The sequence below is a fragment of the Miniopterus natalensis genome, chromosome 5, assembly GCF_054644295.1.
Source record: "Miniopterus natalensis isolate mMinNat1 chromosome 5, mMinNat1.hap1, whole genome shotgun sequence".
NCBI lineage: Eukaryota > Metazoa > Chordata > Mammalia > Chiroptera > Miniopteridae > Miniopterus > Miniopterus natalensis.
Genome location: NC_142085.1, coordinates 11,927,232 through 11,950,669, shown reverse-complemented (window position 1 = coordinate 11,950,669; position 23,438 = coordinate 11,927,232). Strand labels below are relative to the sequence as shown.

The window sequence follows — 23,438 nt, the reverse complement described above, 5'->3', positions numbered from 1 at the left end:
TTAAATAGAAGCTACTAATAAAAAGAACTCAGCAGAGCTGATTTGTTTGTGCTAGTACATGTGTTTTTCCTAGTATTATCAACTTTTTCTTAATAACATTAGTCCCAAGCACTTTGTGGCTGTAATGGTATCATTAAATTTAAATCCTCATAGACAGTCCCTATCTTCTATTTCCATAGACTTATCTTTGCCATTTTAAACTAGATGCACATATTAGAATCAACTAAGATGCTAGAATTTTATCTTTTCCCCAAGTTATAGAGTAATTTAATAACTACCCATTAACCTTGCCTTTTGTATTTTTAACTGTAGTACCAGAAGAAAACATTGCAACTATGAAGTATGGAGCCCAGGTTGTAAAAGGGGAGTTGAAATCTGCCTTACTAGATGGTGATACTCAAAATTATGATCTGGATCATGGATTTTCCAGGCATCCAATTGACGACGACTGCCGTTCTGGCATCGAGATTAAGCTAGGTCAGCCGTCGATTATCAATCACATACGGATACTCCTGTGGGACCGAGATAGCCGGTGAGTATGTCCTACTTGGAGAGAAACAAACATTGTGTTTGAGTGAGATGGCCTAACTGTGTGGTTATCTACTTTGGTTTTACAGATTTGATTTATTTCTTTGTGGTCACTTGGCTATTTCTCTTGAAGTTTTATTCTGGGGGAAGAGTTAAAGGGTATATTTCTTTAAAAAAAATAACACTTTTTTTGCTTTTTCTGCTTATAAAAGTAATGAATATATGTTTATTGTGGAAAACGTAGAACATAGAAAATCACAAAGAAATAAAAATTGCTAGTAATCTTACCACCCACTATTAATCTTTGTATATATCTAATCAGTGTTTTTTGTTATGCATAGTATGTCTCTCTCTCTCTCTCACACACACACACACACACACAGAACAGAAACCAGTGAAACCACACATAATTTTACAAAATAGAGATTTGATGTGTAAAAAGCTAACTTTATTTTTTAATTAATACATTGTGAATATTCTTCCCTTTAAAATATTCCTCTAAAATGTTATGTTATATAGTTATCTGGTATTCCACCCTGTGGGTTCCCATTATTTATTTACTTGATTTCTTACTTTTGGATGTTATAAGAACTTTAAAAATGCATTTTATCTTGTGGATAAAGAAAAAAATGTTTTTTAGGGTGTGGTTAAATATCATCGTTAAAAGTAATTTGTGAAAAAATTTTGGTGGGTTCTAGTGTAGGAATCAACCCAGTTTTGCAGTAGCTTCCAGGTTCTGCCTGCCTTCCAGCCATTCTGATGCTTTCACCCACTGTGGTTTCTAAGGTTCAGTCATGGTGGCCAAAGTACCAGAGTAGTATGGGTGACCAAGACCTGAACTGTCTTATTGCTGCTTATTGTTAACCTAGACCCTGCATTCCAGAAAACTGATGCACAGAGAGCCCCTTAGGCCCTACTCATGCGTCTTTGAGTCGGGCCGGGAAGGGCTTAATAGTATTGGTGATGATACCTTGCAAATCTTGCAGGTTAGTTAATTTCTCTTGTTAGCACCAGCGGCCTCCACCCTGGCCTTTTAGGCCATATGAGCCATGCCTGAGGGAAGCTTTATGAAGTGGGAGTCAGCGTTTCCTGTGCTTGGGTCTTCAAGGTCCCTAACTTATCTTTGTTTCATTTTTAATTAATATATTTTGTGATACATATCTTATTGGGTATAATATGGTGTTTAGTTGGTAAAATGGAAGTAAATCACATGTCATTTCTGAGAGTGATCAATAGTATAATAATAACATATAGCACTTTCATTATTTTTATGTGGTAAGCTCTGTTATAAAAGCTTTACATATAGTCACTCGTTTAATAATGAAATTAGTGTAAAAATAATAAAAGAAAAGGTTGGTATGCTTGAAACTGAGAGTAGTTATCATATTTCCATGATGTTAAATATTTATAGGCCACTTGGTTTTACCATGTGCGCCACATTCACAGGGGACTTAAGTTTACCACATAGCCATTCTTTTCTCACTTGTTATCATTCTAAGCAAAGGTGAAAAATTCAGAATCTAAGCCCAAAAAGATTCCGACATGTGTTGTAAAATTATATCCTGCATTTCTGATAACCCAGAGAGGTTCAATAAAAGGTTATAACCAGTATGAGACTGAGCGATAAAATGAATGGGAGTGAGAGGACAGCAGAAAATGAGGGGATGACACAAAATAAGCTGACCTTTTCTGGTCACAACTGTTGGTTGCAGGCTGACATTTATGGCAACCTAAATCTTCTGAGATTGTTCCTGTTGATATTACAGTACAAGTAATAACTGCATCTCAAATTTAAATTTGTCTCATGACAGAGGAATATAGATTTGTTCAGTGTGGGACCAGCATGCAGTAGTCTGGTGTAGCTGACTAAAGGAGGGTGATAGGCTATTTTCATTACTACCAGGTTATTAGCTGGCAAATTTTAAGTTGTGCCCAAAAGAAACACGTATTATCTCTTCACCTGTGTCATTTATTTTCCTGCAGGTTGCATGTATATGTGGGGCGGTAGGAGACTGGGAGGGAGTGGGAGGTGGGGAACCATTCAAGTTGACTTTCCTCCTGAGAGTGTAGGTCTGAGCTTCCAGGCCAGGGAAGGTAGAAGGAGAAGGCATGCCTACCTGTTTTCTTTCCTGTCTTTGTCATGGCCTTATTAATCTGCTCATATGGTATGAGCAAGCTGTTCTCGTCCTGTTTGAAAAGGAACAAATGTCTTGCATGCCTGACGTGTGCCAAGCACCATGCTATAGCCTGGATATATAAAATATATACAGCATGGCCTTTGTTCTTAAGTAGCTTGTGATCTGATAAAGCACACAGATGTGCTGAGAATTTTAGCACCTTGTGGTGAATGCTGTATTAGGGGGATCTATACAGATTTCATCATTATCCAAATTTGATTATTATGCAGAAAGTGTAATTTGTGAATAGTGTGTTTTTTGTGACCTTTAATGTTTTATTAAAGTATAACTCTATTATTTAATTTATTTTTAATTAAAATTTTTTTAATTTAATTTTTTAAAATTTATCTTTATTGTTGAAAGTATTACAGATGTCCTCCCTTTCCCCCCATTGACCCCCCTCCATTTCACTCCCCACTCCTGTACTGTTATTTTAATATGGTCCTTTTTTCTGCCTTTTTCCTTTTGATTCATAGGTCTTATTCATACTTCATTGAAGTGTCGATGGATGAACTTGATTGGATCAGAGTGATTGATCATTCACAGTATTTGTGTCGTTCTTGGCAAAAGTTATATTTTCCAGCTCGTGTCTGCAGGTTAGTTCTCATGGCTAATAAATGATTTTGATGTTTATTTAAGGAGATTTGGACTTTGAAAAACAGATTACATTTTTTTTGTCTCACAGAAGAGTTTTTCAGAGTATCAGCTACCAAATGCATCCCAACTAAAACTTAGGGAACTATGGAAAATTAAGCATTTAATACTTTGTGCTGTGGAACTGTTTATCCGAAGTGTTCTGTGCCATTTTTATGTAACAGGCATGTAGAGGAATAAGAAGGGGCGGGGACCCTGAGAAGTGGAAATACTTTCTGAACTGTGTGCTGTACCCTGAAAGCAGTGATTGTTAGGTGATACTCTCTCCCACAGAAGCCATAGAGTATTTCTGGAGACTTCCCTGGCAGTCCTCAGGGCCAGGAGGAGAGTTTTGGATGCCAGTGTGCATGTTCTGAATATCTATGTCCTTTCTCTAGGGCAGTGGATATCCATGGAATTTGACAGAGCAGGTGTTTCTAGTGGGGTAGGGCTTGGGGCAAGAGAGGCTGAGCAGTGGGGCTCCAGGCTCACACCCTCCCCCCATCAGAGCACCTTAGCTTGTATTGTTGTGATGTGTTGCAGTCCCATGATAGTTTGCTTTAAAAAGTACTGATAAACTACTGTCCTAATATTTCATATTCTTTAGATATAAGCCATATTTTAAACTTTGTTTCTGAAATTCTGCAAAACCTATATGAATAAGGAGTTTGGGAGTTGAGAAAGTGGTTAAAGGTCCCCCAGGTTGTGTTGTTTTTGTTATAATTTCCGCCTTGGAAATTGCCTTCAGATATTCTTTACCTTAGAATGAAAGGATCAAAGGCAGGTTCATTTGATGTGGTGTGGCAAGAAGGGAAGGGAAAGGATGTGGTAGGTGTAAGCCAGGGAGAATGTAGAGCCGATCCCCTTCCCAATTCACTCCTCTCCTTCACCTGTGACCTCCCAGTGTGGCTGATGTGGAGCAGGCAGGTGCCCCACAGCACTTACTCTCTTGGTTAGAAGACACCTTTATACTTACTAAACTCATGATCTGTCAACATCAGGCTGAATTCTTACTTCCATCACAGGAACTCCACAAAACCTTTCAGCCTCTGGTATAGTAAGGAATGTTGCCTACATTTTTTTATTATAGGTATGACCAGACACAATATTGTTATCCAGGGATCCTCTTGTGTGAAAATGAAGAAAATCAATTTCATTTTCCCAAAGGGGGAATAAAGTGTCTCAGGTCTGGCAGTTGCTCTTTTATCAGAGGAGTTTTGAATGGATTAAAATGAGAGGGACAAAAAAATTGAGTGAAGATTCTGTATCTCAGAGGTGCCTAGGGATACTCTGAGAGTGACAGAGGGGTCCTGACGTGGGGGACATGATTGAGTCTGCATCGACTCAGTTTATACTGTTGTATTGGATTAAGAAATAAGCAGTGTAACAGCCAAAGCGTTGATGTGGACTGAAGGACTGTGTACTTGTATTTAATTTAAAACAATAGGAACATGACTCCCAGAACAAATCATTGTGAATATAAAACCAGCCATGGCAGAGTCTGTGTGCTTTACCCATCTTAAAACATGTCCTCAGTTATGGTCTCTGGCTTTTAGAAGATATACTTCCCCTTATTTATTAATGGGCATTATTTATACTCCCTTTTCCTTATTTTGTCTCTCCTGGGTGGCCTTGCCTTTGTTGGTGTAGCTTTTATATGTTGTAGAGCTTGGCTGTATTCATGATGCTAGTTTTGTCTTGATATAGTCGGCTTCCAACTCTGGTCAAGAAAAACTGAGAAAAGGTCGCGTTAGAGAAAGTGTTAACAAGAAAAGGAAGGAACCTTGATGTTCATGTTAGTTAAAAAATTTTAAATATATTTATAACCACTTTAATGTATTATATTAATCACTACATTCCTTCATATACTCTGCCTTTCATAATCCTTTGGAATTTTGGTAGTATTTTAAAATGAACCTAACAATAAGTTCCTAATGATTATTCAAGGATATCTTCTACTTGGTGCTTCTTATCGTCACAGTCATTTTTCGACTACCTAAACAATGTGCTAAATACACTTCTAGCTTCACTAGGCACATATAAATTCTTTGTTTCTTTAGCACATCAGTGTTCAGTTTGCATTATGTCAGTTAATTTATTAATTTGTATGTCACCTTTGTTCTTCAGTGTCCTTCATGTGTTTGTCTTGCCTCTGATACTAAAATTACAAGCTCCTGGAATCAAGGAGTATGAATTCTAATCTTTTAGTATTCTTACACAGTATTCAGGTTGTGACCTTATATGCAGTAGGTACTCTATAAGTATTACCACAGGTTTTATGGGGTCAAGGCACTGACTGGGTAATGAGAGATTGCCTTGACGTTGATATGTACATATGTCCATTGATACTTTTAATCCGTGTGTTTGTTAAAGTACACATCACTGCTGGAAAACTCTGAGTGGTAGATGGTTTTGTACTGTTTGCAAGGGTTACTTTCTGTTTTTTACTTTAGGAAACTGAATTTAGAGTTTAATCCCAAAAGCTGTGAGTGTCATGTGTTTATGAAAGATTACATCAAATATATTCACAAAAGAAGAGATACTCTGTGAATTGGGGAGTATGAGATTACCCAGCCCTCTTTCTGAGTCCAGGCTGGACTGCATGCAAATCAGCACTTTGTAGTAGAAAAACCATGGCTGTGGAGTTAGAGCACTTCTCAAATCCTGATTTCATCTAATACTGGCATCTGTGATCTTAGTAAAGTTGTGCCTCTCCAAGCCCTCATTCAACACCAGTAAAAAACAGGAGCCCTGGCCAGTGTGCTCAGTGGCTAGAGCCTATTTTGGGCCAGACTCTGTGCAGACCCCATGAAGGGTATGGTTATTCCTGGGTGGTTTTTGTTTGTTTGTTAATCCTCACCTGAGGACATTTTTTCCATTGATTCTTTAGAAAGGGTGCAAAGGGGGAAGAGAGGGAAGGAGGACGGGGGGGGGGGAGAGAGAGAGAGAGAAACATCAATGTGAGAAGGCACATCGATTGGTTGCCTCCCACATGCGCCCTGCTTGGCTGGGAGGACAGAACCTGCAGCCCTGGTGCGTGCCCTTGACTGGGGATCAAACCTGAGACCCTTCAGTTCAGTTGCTTCCCGTATGCACCCCAACAGGCATTCGAACCTGCTACCTGGGTAGGTACGCCCTAACCAGGAATCGAACCTACAACCTTTCAGTGTACAGGATGATGCTCTAACCAACTGAGCCACATTGGCCAGGGCCGATCTCTTTATCTTAATAACCTGCCCATTTGTGTGTTTCCAGCAGTTTTCGGATGTTTTGCTTTGGGTAAAGCATTTTTAACTCTGATAAAATATATATAACATATGATTTCTATTCATATATTTTGTGGAATATAATTCAGTCTGTATTTTACCTCGCCAAGGTAGTAGACATTTATCTAGTGACAAAGCCCGAATTATCGTGCCAACCGTAACAGTGAATGGAGGGAAATGATCTACTCTGTCTTCCTGGGTCTTTTTTAGGTACTTATTGTGGGTTAAACAGGCACTGCTCTATGTAGCCAAAAACTTAGACTAATATTTTCCCCCTCAGCCCCCAACCAGGGATGAAGAAAAGCGACTTGTCAGTTTCGGCACAACCTTCCATATATTCTCAGAACCATGTTATGTCTTATCAGCTTTCTCTTTCTCTGGAAAAGGCAATTTCTGCTTTACCCATAAATTCTCTAACCTTCAGATTGTCGTCTTGGCTATCTAGTAAGCTCTCATCAAGTCCTTCCACAGCTTTCTTAGATGGTGGAGCCCAGGACTAAACAAAAATACTAATAAGGAATGGCAAATATTGAGTACCCTGGCGGGGGTTAAATTTTTTTCTAGCTGTTTCTCAACATGGTGCTGGTGGTTTGGCAGCCATATAATGTTGCTGAAATATGAGAAGACTTGAAACATAGGTGTGAAGGGTAGAGAGAGATTTCAGAGCCTATATATGACTGGTAGCTGGAATTATAAAAAAAGTGATCTTGGTATAAAACCTCGGAGTTGAGAGAGAGGAATATCAGGCCTGAAAGCAAAGTCCTCAAGGATGTACCTATTGAGAGAGGGAAGAAGAGAGATGGCAGACATGTTGACTGCAGGGCTGTTAGATTAGAGGAGAGTCAGAGGAGCACAGTTTACTGAAGACAAGGCCAGCAGGGGGCTGAGAAGATGCAGCTTCATAATTAGAACACAGCACAGGAAGGACAAACTCAGTTAACACAAAACTGGGCTTTTTTCTGTCTTTCCTTTTGTTTCTAATGATCAAAATGGAACTGTCTTTTCTATGACATTTTTATTATAAAGTTAAAATGTAGTACATATTTTAAAAATTGATAAAGCTTGCTCTATAGCAAGGCCGTACCCAGTTTCTATCAATAGCACATACAAACACCTCTGCTCCTAACCTGCACCAATGCAGGTGTGGTCAACATTTTGCTGATATGATTTATGATTCATCAAAAAAAGTCTTATTTTAATTTGGCTTTCTTTTTATTGGTGAAGTAGAGTATCTTTTATTGCTGGCCATTTATTATTTCTCACTTATGAAAAGCCTATTTTTATCTTCTGCATATTTTTCTTCTGGGGTGATTGGTATATATATATGTATATATATTTTATATATATATATCTACAATATAGACTTTATATTGGTATATAGATACATATTATATATATCATACATATGTATACATATCTACATATAATAGATGTATATATGTGTGTGTGTGTGACATTATCCTTTTGCCTGTCATGTTATGCAATTTATTAGTTTTTTGTGTTTTGTTGGTACTTTTTGCCATATAGAATTTTACTTTTAAAAAAATGTGATCAGCCCTAACCAGTGCTGCTAAGTAGTTAGAGCATCATTCTGTGCACTGAAGGGTCTCGAGTTCAATTCCCAGTAAAGGGCACGTACCTGGGTTTCTGGTTCAGTCCCCAGCCCTGGCTGGGGCTTGTGCAGGAGGCAACCAATCGATGTGTCTCTCTCACATCAGTGTTTCTCTCTCTCTCTCCCTCCCTCTGTCCCTCCTTTTCATTCTCTCTAAAAAAAAAAATAAATCAATGGAAAAATACCCTCTGGTGAAGATTAACCAAAAAAAAAAAAAAAAAAAAGGTGATCCAGTCAGCCATTTTTATGATTTCTGGTTGTCTGGTATCATGTTTAGAAAGTTGTCCCCCACTTCCAACATGAAAGAATGTTATATTTTTATAAATTTTTTTCTACTACTTGTTATTTTTATATGTAAACATTTAATCCAGCCAGAATGTTTTTTGTATATATTTTCGGGCAGGGATAGCCAGCTAAGACTATTTAATGATCGTTCCTTACCACACTAATGTAAATAGCCAATTCAGCATGTACTAAGTTCTGGCATGTACTCTGCTGTATTCCATTGATTCCTTTGTTGCTCAAAGTGTTTTAATTATTGTAGTTTCCCTTCCCTCTTTTTTCTTCTTTTCTTACAATGAGAAATTATAATGTGACAAATGTGTCATGGAAAAAAGAAAGGGTGTTATAGAGCACCTGCCCGCCTGTCTTCTGGTCTCAGCGGTCACCTTAGAGGCCATAATGATGATAAACATCTCAGAATGGTTCTACTCTCACTTAGAAGAAGAAATTTAGGCGTGATTCCCCAGTTTAGGAACTAGATTTTTCTTCATTTACTCATCGTTTGTTTATTCATCACTCACTCATTCCACAAACAAGCTCCTACTTTGTGCTCTGCATTATGTTTGATACTGAGGCCATGGCACTGAGAGGACTACCAAGGTTTCTGCTCTCAGGGAATTTGGAAGAAACAGATAAACAAATAGTAAGAATACATCACATACTTATGAGTGTTGTGAACATGGTATTGTGATAGTGACCAGGGTCAAGGGGTGGAGGGTGGTTATTTTAAATAGGTGGTTATGGAGACCCCAAGAGGGGAGGTGGGTTTTTTTTTTTTAATCCTCAGTCGAGGATATGTTTATAGAGAGGAAGGGCGAGAGGGAGGGGGAGAGAAAGAGAGAGAGAGAGAGAAATATCGATCGGTTGCCTCCTATACACCGACCAGGGATCAAACCTGAAACCTAAGTATGTGCCCTGACCAGAAATCAAATCTGTGACCTTTGTTGTGCAGGGTGATGCTCCAGCCAGTTGAGCCACCTCACCAGAGGTGTTTGTTTTAAGCTGAGATGAAGGGAGTGATATTCTCTGGTCATTGTTTTAGATATTTAGGCTTGCTTTGATGTACATTTAATATTATTCAGGAGTATCTGGTATACTGTAGGAGGCCTCATTAAATGAATACTAAAACTGTACTGTTTTTGGTATTGGGCATTTTAATCTCTTTTATTGTTACCATACATTCCAGGCCCCTCCTCATCCCTGCCATCATTGGATGCAGCATAATATATTTTACCCATCTTCATTAGATTATAGTACCTACACAGTGCTGTAGATCTACAAGACATAAAACAAATGAGAAAATAAACATTGCTATTTATGGCAGCATTCTTTTCCTCCTATATTAACATTGTACAAAAGCATGTGTGTCTTCTTTCTTCTCTTTTTTGTTCTCCCCCTACCCCAGAACTGGGCATTGATATATTTGTTTACTTTTAAAGGCAGGCACTTTTACATTACTCAGTGGTTTACCAGGATGCTTTAGAATCACAGCTAGAATTATGCTGAGCCTAAACTTTCTTTATATGATTGACGTCTTCAGAATTCAAAAATGGCTTATTCAGGTGTAAGTTAAAAGAAAAAAGAAGCAGTTTTAGTTTTAAACAGTAACCGTTTTAGCTTATACTTAGTTTGAATTGTATTTCTACCTTTAACTTTGATATCATAATTAAACGAACATAGAGCAAGCAACCCACATTCAGAGGAACATTTTTTTCCTAAGAGTGCAAAGCAAAATGTAGCCACATGGTGTCACTATATCACTATAATTTTACTTGGGGCCAAAGAGAGGTTGAAATTGCCTTTTTTATAAAACCGTATTTAAATATAAATTGTTCTGAAGTCTGTGATTTGTGAAATAACATGTGAAACTGTTTGTACCATTTAAGCCTTTCTACTCATGTGGAGCATTAATTATGCCCGAAGTCTGTAGGTGTACATTCAGGTGCTAGCCAGCCCTGGACTTGTCATGTGCATAGGATAGCGGATATGTGCGCTGTTGTAGTACAGCTACTCTGTTTCAACAAACACGTTTTTTTAAAATCTTCCTTTGGAATTTTGAAATACATAGAAGAGTAGCTCAAAGGAGACAGTTCCTTTAAATATTTATAAGGAATCAGAAAGCAAAAGAAGGGGGGATGAGGGAAAGAGAGGGCTATAGGACCTCAGGAGAGAGAAATGAAGGGAACAGCCCAACACTTACTGAGCATCTGCTTTGGGCCAGATGCATATTGTTACCTTATGTGATTCTCACAATAGCTCTATGAGAGAAATACTACTAACTACCTTATTTTTACAAATGAGGACATTCAGCCTTAGAGGAGCTAAATTTGCAGGTCTATCTGAATATACAGTTAACACCACAGTCTTACATTGCCTGTGCAGGATATGAGGGAAAGAAATAGCTCTGGAGTAGGAGGAACATCGCCCTGAAGAAGCTCTTGTTGCCTCTTTGGCAGGAGCAGTTTCCAGGAATGCTGAAAGAAGGCCTGGTGTGCCCATCCCCTGCTCATGCTGGTTGCAGCCACCCAGATGACCAGGATATTAATGCTGAGGGTGATGAGTGTGATGATGAACAGTTGAAGAAGTTTTTCTCTTTTAAAATGCTCCAAAGGGAGTGTAGCAATCCTTTATCTAGGTCTGTTTTGTCAGTTTGTCAATAGAACTTTGAATTGTCCTGCCCCTTAGTTCCCCATAAGATCATTTTAGATTTTATTACAGTGAACCTGATGTTCTTAACTCCTGATTTGTTTTCCTTCAGCTGTGTTTAGAAACAAATTTCATGTATTATAGAATTTCTCTTCACAAAATCTCTTCATCTTGAATTGCTTTTTAAAAATTTATTGATTTGAGAGAGAGAAACATCGATTTATTGTTCCACTTATTTATGCATTCATTGGTTGAGTCTTGTATGTGCCCTGATCGGGGATTGAACCACAACCTTGGCATAGCAGGATGACACTCTAATCAACTGAGCTGCCCAGTCAGGGCCTGCATTTTTTTTTTTTAAGTTGAGAAATTTTCTATTTATTATTTTCACCTGTAATCCTCTTATTAGGCAAAAAAATTAAAAAAAATCCACTGTGTTTTTGTATTCTAAGACCTTTGAAACATGAGCTTATGCTTAAGTTATTCAGCTAAATCAGTATTTTTTTTGTTTTATTATATTTTGTTTAAAGGTTAATAACATGGTGAGATTCTTTTCTGTGTAGTGGAAGAATTAGAACATGAGAAATAGAACAGGGTTGCCTTTTTGATTTATATTTTATTTTATAGTTTTAGAATATAAATTAGTGTCTTTTAATAAGCCAGTTGCATGAGATGAAGTTAATAACACTAATGATCAGTTATTATTACCATAGATAGCCATTGTTTGTTTTTCATTCTGGAAGGGCAAGAACTGCATTTGGTGGTGCTAACAGTTGCTTCCTAAGCCTTTATATCCAGGATTAAGTTCAGATAGGACCTCCCTAGTTGGCCATCGGACATCATTTTTCTCATGCTTTTCCTTTCCTCAATATTACTCAGTTACTTATAGGACTTATTCATTTGGACATTTGTTCAACAAACATTTATTAAACACCTGCTATATTGCAGGCACTTAGTTTAGGTTTCAGGTATAAAAGGATGAACAAGACAGTTGCTGCTCTCAATTTCATGATACAATAGGAGTGACAACCTTCTAAAGATTGTTAAAGTAAAATATGATAGGTATAATAACGTGTGTGTGTGTGTGTGTGTGTATATTACACAGAGAGAGAGAGAGAGAGAGAGAGAGAGAGAGAATATGCAGGAGCAGCATAGTCATGGGGGATCCCACTGAAGGGAGGATTTGAACCTAGTCTTAAAGGACCAAGGGTATGAGCAGGCAAAGTAAGAGAAGGATGTGCTGTGTATGCAGGACATTTGCTGAAGGCAGAGTGTTCTTTGGACTTGGCCAAATCTAAACTCTTCGCTTAAAGCTCTCCATCAATAGGCCTTTCTGCTTCTCTAGCTCATCTTTGGTTCTTATTTAAAAGCCCTGTTTTTGTCTCACTAGTCAATCTTATCTGTTTACCTACTCCTACCTCCTACCTATGTCCCTAAGCTCAGAGACTGTACATGAATGATAGTCCTTCCCTCTTTATGTGACCTTGTACAACTCTGGGTATCTGGGATTTGGTTTTAGTTAGTTTTGTTTTTTTTTGGTAAACTTTTAACAAGATTAGAAGACTCCTTGTGAAGAACTGTAAATTAGGTTGATTTTCACAAATACTATTCAGATAATAGTAAAAATTCCCAAGAATTGAAGAAAAAGCCCCTATTTTGGAGCCAAGATTTGAATTAGTATATCTTTTACTTAGAAAAATAATACATTTCTGTAGGCACTTCATTGTTGGATGGATACATGCTACCTGTAAGGAAGTTAAAAGTGTATCAGGTTGCCTTTGGAAATCTCCTTTAGGAATCTCTTTTGAGACTGCAGCTCTCCCAACACTTGGTTATGGACCTTAGGAAATCCTGAACCAAGAAGCCAGGTACTAAACTACTGGGCAGTAGAATACAAAGCCATCTGGGAATCTAGGCTCCTTAATATGAGCTAGGAGCCTTCAGCAGAGGGAACAGAGACAAAGGTGAGCTATGGAGCTGGGAGTAGGAACCTGGGAATTCATGGAAATGGTGGGGAAGACTTTCCAGGACCTTCAGCATGGCTGTGCAGTGAGTAAGAACGTTAATGGAGTAAAGTTTCATTGACTTTTCTCTTTCGGAGATCGAGAAGAGGGAAGGACAGCTAAATCCTGGAGGTTAAGAAAAACAAACTTGGACACAGATTTATTTGTGAATTGCATAGTCATTTTCTAATCCTGTTTACTTTGGAAGTGGTAATCAAAAGAAGGTATTGGTTAAGTAGTTAAAATTCTCTTAGTGGAGAATTAGACCTCTATATATTTAAATTGCTCCCCACACTGCCTTGCAGTGATTGCTCTGACCTTTCATAGCATTCATAGCTTGAATCACCCAATTTAGCCATTAATTATATAATATATCTTATATGGCTCTCTAATTATTTTGTGGTTCCTGGACCTTGCTGTGTATTTTTTGGATAGTAGTTGCACATAAGATAGCTTGTTGAATCTCTTTAGCCCTTTAACATCTCTGAATGCAGGTGTCTGGATAATCATTGATTTTTCTGGAAAATTCCTTTTAACACTACTATCTGTTCCCCCAGTGTTAGAGGGAGATACCAGGAAATAAGATTTTATAATACTGCTTTCCACAGAAAATATGCTTAAAGAGAACCGTATGTACAAGTCCCGTGGTTAATAAAATCCTCAGAGCTTTCTCAGTGATCATATGATCATATAAACAGTACAGGTTCTCTAGATCAGTGTTCCTTCTGTGGATACAAGGTTAGCTCAGGGGGGAGTGGACCAGAAGTGAAACCTGATTGCTTGTTGGCTGCCAGAAATTCTGGGCAGAGTGCCAGGTTTGGTTCACCTTCTAAAAATTCATCTCCCAGTATGAAAATAGAGGGCTCGATCTCTGCAAGGAATGGTGGTAGCATGAGCTCTTAGACTTCCTTAGGCCCGAAGTGCTTTATTGATGCAAGGAAAGGTGGGGCGACTGATTACTGGGGACTGGTGGCTTTGACCTCATTTAAGAACTGTAATATTTTCTTTAGCAGCCTTACTTCATTATATTTCAAATTATAATTTCTTAATAATTGTTCTTCCAAATAATGTGGGTCATATATACACATGAATATGTTCTGCCTGATAGGAAGCTATAGGTTTAATTTCTAATAGTCCTAGAAATTCTATGCACGTTATGAAGCTCTGAGGATATAACAGCTGTCTTAGTTTATTTCACCTTGCAAAAGAAATGTGATACAGACTAAAACGATTAGTAATTATGTATTTTTGAAAGCTAAACCTCCAGTTGTAGAAAGGGCTAATTTACACATTAGATACTGATAAACCTATAGCATGCTCTGAGTTCCAGAGTTAGGGTTATCTTCTGCCTAAGACTGAAAGAGAATGTGTGCCAAAAGACATTTTCCCCTCTGAAGTCCTCACTTACATTGCCTGCTGTAATTTTAAAGTTGCAAATCGACAGTTATGAGGAGCTGCTTGATATTTTTCTAAAGAAAAAAATGAGAAGGCCTGTTAGAGGGAGTAGGATCTAGAAGGATTTTATTTTATTTCTGTTGATCAGTGCCTGCCATCTGCCTTCCGTTTAATGTTGTAGAAGCATGCATGCGTTTCCCAGTTCTGAACAGATGATGTGCATGGTTTGTTGAGATATATGTGTATTCTGGATATGTGTGTGTGTGTGTGTACCTACAGTGCTTAAAATTACACTTGAAGTGCAGAACAGATAATGAGTCTCCATTTCTGGCTGATTTGCATATTCAGCTCTTGTACACAAAACAAAAGCCTACAATGACACTGATTTTCTTTTCTACTTTAGAATTGGCACTAACCAGCTGTCAACAAATATTTTGATTAAATACTTTTCTTTATTGGGGAACTTTGGGGCACATTCTTTGTATAAACATATTGTTTTCTTTGATTTCAAGGGACATATTTTCAGTATGATTCATGGAGGCATCACACCGGTAAACTGTCAGGCACAAAAATATATATTTCTCTGTAAACTTCCTTTTTACCGTTGATTTCTCTAGGGCAAAAGTATGGCTCAGTACAGAACATTCCAACTCAAAATATTTGCTTGAAATAAGGTAGTAAATAAGTGTATAAGCCTGCTTTACAGAAACTGAAAAATTTAAAGTATAAATTCATAAATTGGACTTTTCCAAGAGATTTTTAAAGAAGATTTAGCAGTTCCCCTAATACATTTAAAATATGATTTGACTACAGAAATTTTGTTAATATTTTGACATATGTTCATCTAGTTTTTCTTCTGTGTGTAAGCATACATAAACATGTTACTTACAAAAATGACATTATATGGCACATACTATACATATATTCATGTTGCACACACATGCATATATTCATGTGGATGTTGTTCCATGTCAGTACACGTATACCTGCTTTATCTTTTTTAACAGTAGTACAATATTCTAATGTACTGTTGTTTACCTAACTAGTTTCCTATTGAGGCACTTTTAGGATGTTTCCAGTTTTGCTATAGAACAGTGTAGTCTGCACACTTTTCTGATTATCTCTTCACATAAGCAGATGTGATCTGCTTAAAGTGTGAAACATAGTGATAAAAGCCATGCAAAATCTTTGTGCCAGCTTACTTCCAGCAGCAGTATAGGATAGAACCTACTTCCCCACATCCGTATCAACAATGGGCATTACCATTTTTAATCTTTTGTCAAACTGACAGGCAAACTATGATCTCTCATTTGTTTTATTGTGCAGATTTTTTATTATTTGTAAAGGTATGTATCTGCTTGTTGATAAGCATCCACATTTTCGAAGAAAAGATGAAGTTTGAGTTGGCCTGAAAGGAATTGTTGAATTTTGATTGGGTAGTTTTAGAGGGGTTTTTCCATGAGGTCATCTGGGAAAGTGGTTCTCAGTCAGGGGTGATTTTGCCCCCCCCCCCCAAGACATTTGGCCATCTCTGGAGACATTTTTGGCAATCACAGTTGAGGGGCGGGGTGCTACTGGCATCTAGGAAGTAGAAGCCAAGGATGCTGCTAAACATCTTACAATGTACAGGACAGCCTCCTACAACAAAGAATTATCCGGACCAAATGTCAATAAAGCCAAGGTTGAGAAACCCTGATTTAGGAGCAGGTTACAGTAATCTCATAGGTGAAGGGGTCTTGAATTTGGATGTCTTTGCTTAAAATAGAGAAAAGAATAGCTGAGAAAGACATTTAAAAGGAAAAACCAGCCAAGCTTGGTGACTGACTGACTGACTATGGAGGGAAAAAGAAATTGAGTCAAAAAGAGCTTCAAAGTTTAGATGTAGGTGGCTGGGAAATGGGATGGCATTAGTGGACGGAAGTTGCAAGGGAGCCAGTTTGAACTAGTTGTAGAATTATTACTTAGAAATACGTAGTGACACTCCTTGCTGTTTCATCTGCTTTGCTCGTATACAGTAAAGTTTTAATTTTACACTTGGTGCGAGGATTGTGTTGGATTCTGGATTACAAAATCTCTAACTGGTACCAAACATTTATTTGGTCTCAGTTTCCTCTTTCTGAAATGTTTCTTTCTTCATCTCTACTACTGAAATCATGTTTATTTATTTATAAAGGTAAAATGCCATTTTCTCTGGGAAATCTTCCTTGATCTCCCCAAATGAAATGAAAGTGTTGTTGTTTTTTTTGTTTGCTTGTTTGTCTGTTTTTTCATTTAGTCAACAAATACTATCAAAAATGCCTGTTACAGGACAGGCACTGTGCTAGGTACTAGAGCTATGGTGGCGAGCTTTAAACACATATCCCCTGCCTTGTGGAGTGTACAGCTTAGTAGGAGAGTCAGATATTGAACAAAATAATCACATGTAAAGGAAGAATTTTAAGCTATGGTAAATGCAGAGAAAGAAAAACACAAGTGAGCATTAGTGGTATTACAGAAGAGTAGAGTTTCAACTGGGCGATTTTTAGGGAAGTGATATTTAAGTGGAGACCTAAGTGGTGATTAGGAGTTAAGTAGGCAAAGACAAAAAGCATTTGGAGCAGACAGGAAAGCCTGAAAGGAGCAAAGAACTTGGCTTGTTCAAGAAAATGAAAAGAATTAGTGTGGTGGGAGAGTGGTGGTGAGAGAGAGAGGGGAGATAGAAATGACCAGGTTGTTCAGGACTGGCAGAGTCACGTTGCAGATCGTGTAGTCTATCCAAAGCGCAGTCCCTGAGAAGGGTTTTATGCTGGGATGTGACATGATCTGACTTAAGTTTAAAGACCTGTCTCCTTTGTGGGGGATAGTGGGTGGGAGTAGAAGCAGGGAGACCAGTTGGGAGGCCTTGCTCTATAGTTCAGGAGGAGTATGGTGGTTGCTTGTGTAAGGGTGGTAGCAGGGCAGCTGGACATAAGGAGAATCTCCTGTAATGGGCTATGGTAGCAGGGGAGATGGATTTGAGGTGTGTTCTTCAGCCTGTGAGACTTCCAGGAATGTTGTTATGTGTAGGCTCGGAGCAGAAAACGGAGGTCTGGGCTGGATTAGAGGTTGGCGTTTGAAGCCAGGGGAGTTGATTAGGTTCAAGAGAGAGAGAATGTAGTGGATCACAGAAGGAGAAGGAAAGAGAGCCTAGAACTGAGACTGAGGCGCTCGGAATCTGATCAGGTAGAAGAGGAGACGCCCGCAGAGGAAGTGGGGAAAGAGCAGCCGGCAAGAGGAGGTGTCGCAGGGCAGTGTGGTTGCTGCGAGATCCGGTAGATGAGGAATGAGAAGTACCCGTTGGCCTTGCATTGGCAACAGCAGTTTCACTGACATGGTGGGGGTGGAAACCATATTACAGTTGGTTAATACATTAAATGTGTGATTTATAATAAAATTAAAAATGCATATACCCTTTGAGGCAGCAATCTCCCCTTTTTTAACTTCTGATGAAGTTTATTCTGAGGAAATACGTATAAAAGAATGCTTATTGCAGCACTGTTAATAGAATCAAAAACTGTAAAAGTACCCAGTGCCCATCAATGCGGGAATTCATTAAAATTAAAAAGAATGAATTGTATCCATATGAACTGACCAAGAAGGATTTCCATGAATATTGTTATATGAAAAACACATGATGTAGATAGTGTGTTAATTATGATGTTACTTTTGTAAAAAAAAACCTACCTTAAATATGTATATAAATGTTTGTATGGATTTATATAAGCATAGAAAATGGTGTGGAAGAACACACAATAAACTTTAATATTGATTACCTCAGGAAAATGAAGATGGGAAAGGAAAGTAGAAAGATAGTATTTGATTTTTACTTATATTTTGTTTACTTGTTATAACATCATTTTTTAAATTAAAAGGGGAATTGAACTTTAAAGAAGCTCGGGGAGGTGAGGAAATAGAGAAAGAATTGATAACTCTTTTGAGAAACTTTGCTGTGAAGGTGCTTTTTGGGGATGAGAGGTACTAAACCACGTTTAAATGCTCCAGGAGAGAGAGATTGAAGAGGGGCCCTGCAGGAAAGAGAGCCAGCGGAATGAGTTCTAGACTGCGGGTGCCAGCGTGATGGCCCCGCGTCCTTTGGGATGCTTGGAACAGCAGCCCGGCTGCCAGGGCCAGGGCGGCGGCTCGAGTTGGGTGGAAGGGCGGGCACCGTCGTTGCCGACCAGGGAGAGGAAGCTGCCCAGGGAAGCTCTGCGCGTGACTTTGGGAGACAGGATCTGCCAGTAGTGATTCCAGTGGCATGGGTGTTTTCTCTGGTGAAATTCAGTTGCTCAGGTTAATGTTCAGAGAAGTAAGTGGTTGAGGGCTCTGGTGGGATTTAGTCCAGTGCAATAGAAGGTGTGGGAGGGGCAAGAAAGTGGAGAGTATTTGCTAAGACCCAAAAGAAAAGTCTAGAGATAATTGCTGCAGGGATGATGATAATTGTTCACATCCAGGTACTGTTTTCTATTTTCTGTTTTTGCTTTATGTTGAGATCACTGTCTTGACCACCACTGCCAGTTTTAAATGAATGTAAACAGCAGCTCTTTGACCTATTAACTATGAACAAGATGTAGCAATTTTCTGGCTTTCTTATAGCTGTTAAAAACAGATCACAGGGCTTATCTTTAAATAACATAAAGATAACATATCTTTTAACTTGCATAAACCTATGTGTGCACCCAGAATCTGGAAAGAAAGCAAACTAAGAAAAATTAGTAGGTTTAATTGAAACAGAATATGGCCCAGATGGGGCTGTTTCCATTGCCCTCGTTGTACTTCGAGGATGGTGCGTTGTTCTCAAACTTTTCAATTGCTTGGTCAATTGAGAGATTACTTTGAACATTGTCAGTGAATAGTACTCATTATTTGACTGTTACCCCATTGGTTTTATCAGTTTGCTATTTTGTTGTCATCTTAGAGAAGACACGACCAATAGATATGAGATCTTTGGAACAGATCTTTGTAATATGTTTTATTGCTGTCATAATGCATTTTAAAATATGCCCTATAGAATCTGGGTCTGAAAAACACTGACTCACATATTGATCTTTGGAGGTTTTGGGTTTGTGCGCGTTTTTAAAATATAAATTGTTATCTTATTTTTAAAATGGCATTATCTGTGGAGTGTTGGTAGTAAGGACGGATGCCTTCTGAATACTAGGTGCTTTTACATAAATCTTTTTCCAGTTCTTACAGCTCTTGGAGATTTGCTTGATTGTTCTCATTTTATAGAACCTCAGAAAGGTAAAGTACTTTCCCCAAGACCTCAAAACCAGAAAGGTCTAGGGTCTAACCGGGATGTGGCTCAGAGACAGCGTGCAGTGTCGCTGAGAAAGAATCCTTTCACATAGTTAAGTAACTGCTTTCCTTTTATTTGTAAGGCTTAGCAGATATGTGCTTAGGTCTGGGGCCTTACTGTTTTGGGGGAGCTTTTTAACAATACTGGCTTTATCAAGGGATTCTGACAAAGTTCTCAAATGATACCCCAACACCTTGTTTCTATAGACAGGTAGAGCCTCATCAGAGACTTTCAGAGGTTTACATACTGTCGTAATGTGTGGAAGAGGGGAGGCAGTTATTGTTTATTAGCTAGGATATGGATTATAGCATAGGTAATGCCCAAAATTTCCCAGGAACTTTAAGTATTTCATTTGGTCTTTCCTGGAAGCCACACATTATTGTCCAAATATTGTATTTCACAAATGAGGAACGTGAGACTTAGCATAATGAACTTCCAATCACACAGTGAAACACAGCATCTGGGATGGAAACCCAGGTCTGTCTGACTCTAAAGGTCTTTTTAATACAAAGTGCTGTCTTTTCCATCTCTGTTTATCATCTTGTGGCATTATCTTTGTTTTTCTGGGAGGCTTCAAAGATAAAAATAAATTTTATTCTGGACTTCAGGATTCCGAAGTAATAGTTTCTACTGCAGGGTACACACACACACACACACACGCACACACACACACACACCTACACCTTATAGGACAAGGATAATATCCATATGCTACATATTTTTTAATCTTCTAAAAGCATTTAGTACCCTCAGTAGATCCAGATTCTGGCAGCTGTCAGATGTACGTTTGGGTACTTAAATAAGTCAAGATTTTAATTTTGCTGCTATGGTTAGTGAATGGTGCCAAATTAAAATGATTTCCATTATTAAAGAGTGAGATGCATACTAGGTATTATTTTATTCAATCTACTTATACTATGATGATAGGAAATGCAGACAGGCAATATTAAATGTAGAATGTTAGGTTGTGCTTCTCAGATGTGCTTCTAGTTCCCTGAGAAACTTTTCTAGTTCCTGAAGACAGAAGCATTTCTATGATGACTGTGGCCTTTCATTTATGGGCACCCTTGTTATCTGAGTATGCATTATCTCATGACTAGGAGTCAAAGAGGTGGTGTAGGGAAACAGAAGTCGTTATAATGTAAAAATGTTCACTGATGAACTGTCCACATGTATAGTTGGTTCCCACTCAAACATTCCTCCCTTACGAATACCATCCCTGCCCGTCCCATTAGTTACAGTGTCTCACTGATTGTTAGGAAGATGTAAAATCACTACTCGATTGCAAAGTCAAATGGCAGATTTTGCAAAAATATAGGAAATAAAATTTTAATTGAATCAAGAAAAGTGATGTTGAAGAACTGCCAGACTTGCAGGCAAAGCCATTGGCAAGTGAAATTCTGGCATCATTAGACCCGCGAGTGCAGAGGAGCAAATCCATAGTGGGCATTTCAAGAGAAGGTGCTGATAGTAAAAATTAGGGGAACTTGGTGGTGTTCAAGTATTTTTGGAAGAATCTCCGTCACTATAATTGTGCTCAGAAAGCTAGTTAGGAAATGTTAGAAAACCTATACTAAAAGGTATCTAACAATTGTTTACTATTGCTATTACTATTAGTTTGGTTAGCACATAGTTGCATTTATTATTTAAATTTTGTTAAATAGTAGATAAAATATATTTGATTTCTCAATTTTTTAATTTAATGAAACATCCCCCCCCCCCCATGCACTATGAAATTTTGGTCCCTATTTTAAGTGAATTGACATTTAATATCTTTTTCAGATAACTGTTATCCTGGAATAATGAGAATCTCCTGTGATGGGTTTATGTGTGTCTTTATGTATTTGCATGTTGTTCCTTTCCAGTTATGTCAGTAATGAGCAGCAGCAGCAAACACTGGCATGGCCAATTAGAGATAGTGTGCCTTGTCCTAAGTGAAGTTGTCTTTTTAACCAGTGAGGCAAAGATACAGAACCTCGGTGAGCCATAGTCTCTTCTAGAACAGCTAACCAGCAGATTAGACGTCTATCTTGGAGAAGGGACTTCAGGTCACTCATTAAATCAAAAGGCATTACATAAAGAAAGATATCCATTTTGGGGGTGTTTGAGGGGAGTGCAGTAGTATTGTTTTTGAAGTCTTTGTTTCTCTTCAATAGCATTGCCTGTAGCTTTAATGTTACTTAGACTCCTAGATGAATATATTTTGGAGCTTCCCTAATCCACTTGAAAAGAAAAATGTGTTTGTAACTTTACCAGCCTTAATTTGGCCCACTGGTGGACTTGGCAGGCTCAGCTGCAGCAGCAAGAGTGGAGTCTAATGTACTCTGCTGGCTGCTCTCACTACAGCTACCGTCTGGATGCCCATTATTTCTGCAGATGATGTTCCTTTTCAGATTGTTTTTTAAAGTTCTGGAGCCTCTGGAATACCCCATAGTAGTGTCAGTTTCAAAGAATTCAGTATTTCCTGGGTTTTAAAATATGTTTAAAGAACATATATTAGTTGAAAATGTAGTGCATAGTTGATTTTTTTCTAACTTCCAACAACACACAAGCCCTGTTCAAAGCAAAAGCAGAAGTTTGTGTGTTTTTTTTTGAGACCTGCAAAGTAATATATACCTTAAAGCCATTCTCCAAATGGAGCTCATTCATTACGATCTCAATTTACATTCATGCTTCCCTTGAACTTAGGCCAGAATATTTATCTGTGCAATTTAAGTAACAACACGTTAGTTAAGTGCTTGATTTAAAGTAGCTGGCATTTCAGTTTATCTTTCTTTCATTGGAAAAGTTTTCCCTTTGAGATGGGTTGAATTAGTCATTGTGTAGTTTAGGTAAGTCCCTTGACCTGGGGACAAAACATTGCAGGAACTGGAGTTGTCTGCATTACCTGTGTAAGGGACATGTCATGAATCTATTGATAGTTGTGAGATTGCCTTTCACTGAAAGGTATGATGTGTGGCTGGGTCCTTCTCCATTTTACGGCCAGCCATGCAGCTCATACATCACGCTAACTATAAATCTTAATTTATATTTGCCTAAGGATTTTACTCTCAGATTCACCTTCTTAGAGCTGAAAAGTTTCAGTGCCATATGGTTTATTTTTATTAGTATGATTAAGAATGTATTTTCATTAAACTATACCATCTGTTTGTTATAAGAAGAAAACAGGTAAATACTGTAATTCTCCTTTATCCACAGGGGGTACATTCCAAAACCTCCAGTGGATGCCTGAAACCATGGATAGTACCAAACCCTATGTGTACTATGTTTTTTCCTATACATGTATATCCCATGATAAAGTTTAATTTATAAATTAGGCTCAATAAGAGATTAACAACAATCACTAATAAAATAGAACAGTCATAACAGTATACTGTGATAAAAGTTATGTTAATGAGATCTTCCTCTTTTAGAATATCTTAATGTCCTGCACTCATCCTTCCTCTTGTGATGATGTGAGGTAACACAGTGCCTACGTGATGAGATGCAAGGAGGTGAATGACGAAGGCATTGAAGGCTACAATTGACCTTCTGACATATGTCAGAGTAGTGTCATCTGCTTCAGGTGGTCCTGCATCATCC

General features: G+C 38.2%; 1 protein-coding gene across 3 annotated transcripts in view; it reads left to right on the top strand.

Moving 5' to 3' along the window:
* BTBD9 (BTB domain containing 9) overlaps nt 1-23,438 on the top strand; it is a 403,351-nt gene that overhangs the window by 68,909 nt on the left and 311,004 nt on the right. For all 3 annotated transcript variants that reach the window (XM_087817373.1, XM_016223702.2, XM_087817372.1), the window contains exons 5-6: nt 313-532; nt 3,182-3,301. In XM_087817373.1, coding sequence (XP_087673499.1) covers nt 313-532; nt 3,182-3,301 — 340 coding nt within the window. The remainder of the gene's footprint in view (nt 1-312; nt 533-3,181; nt 3,302-23,438) is intronic.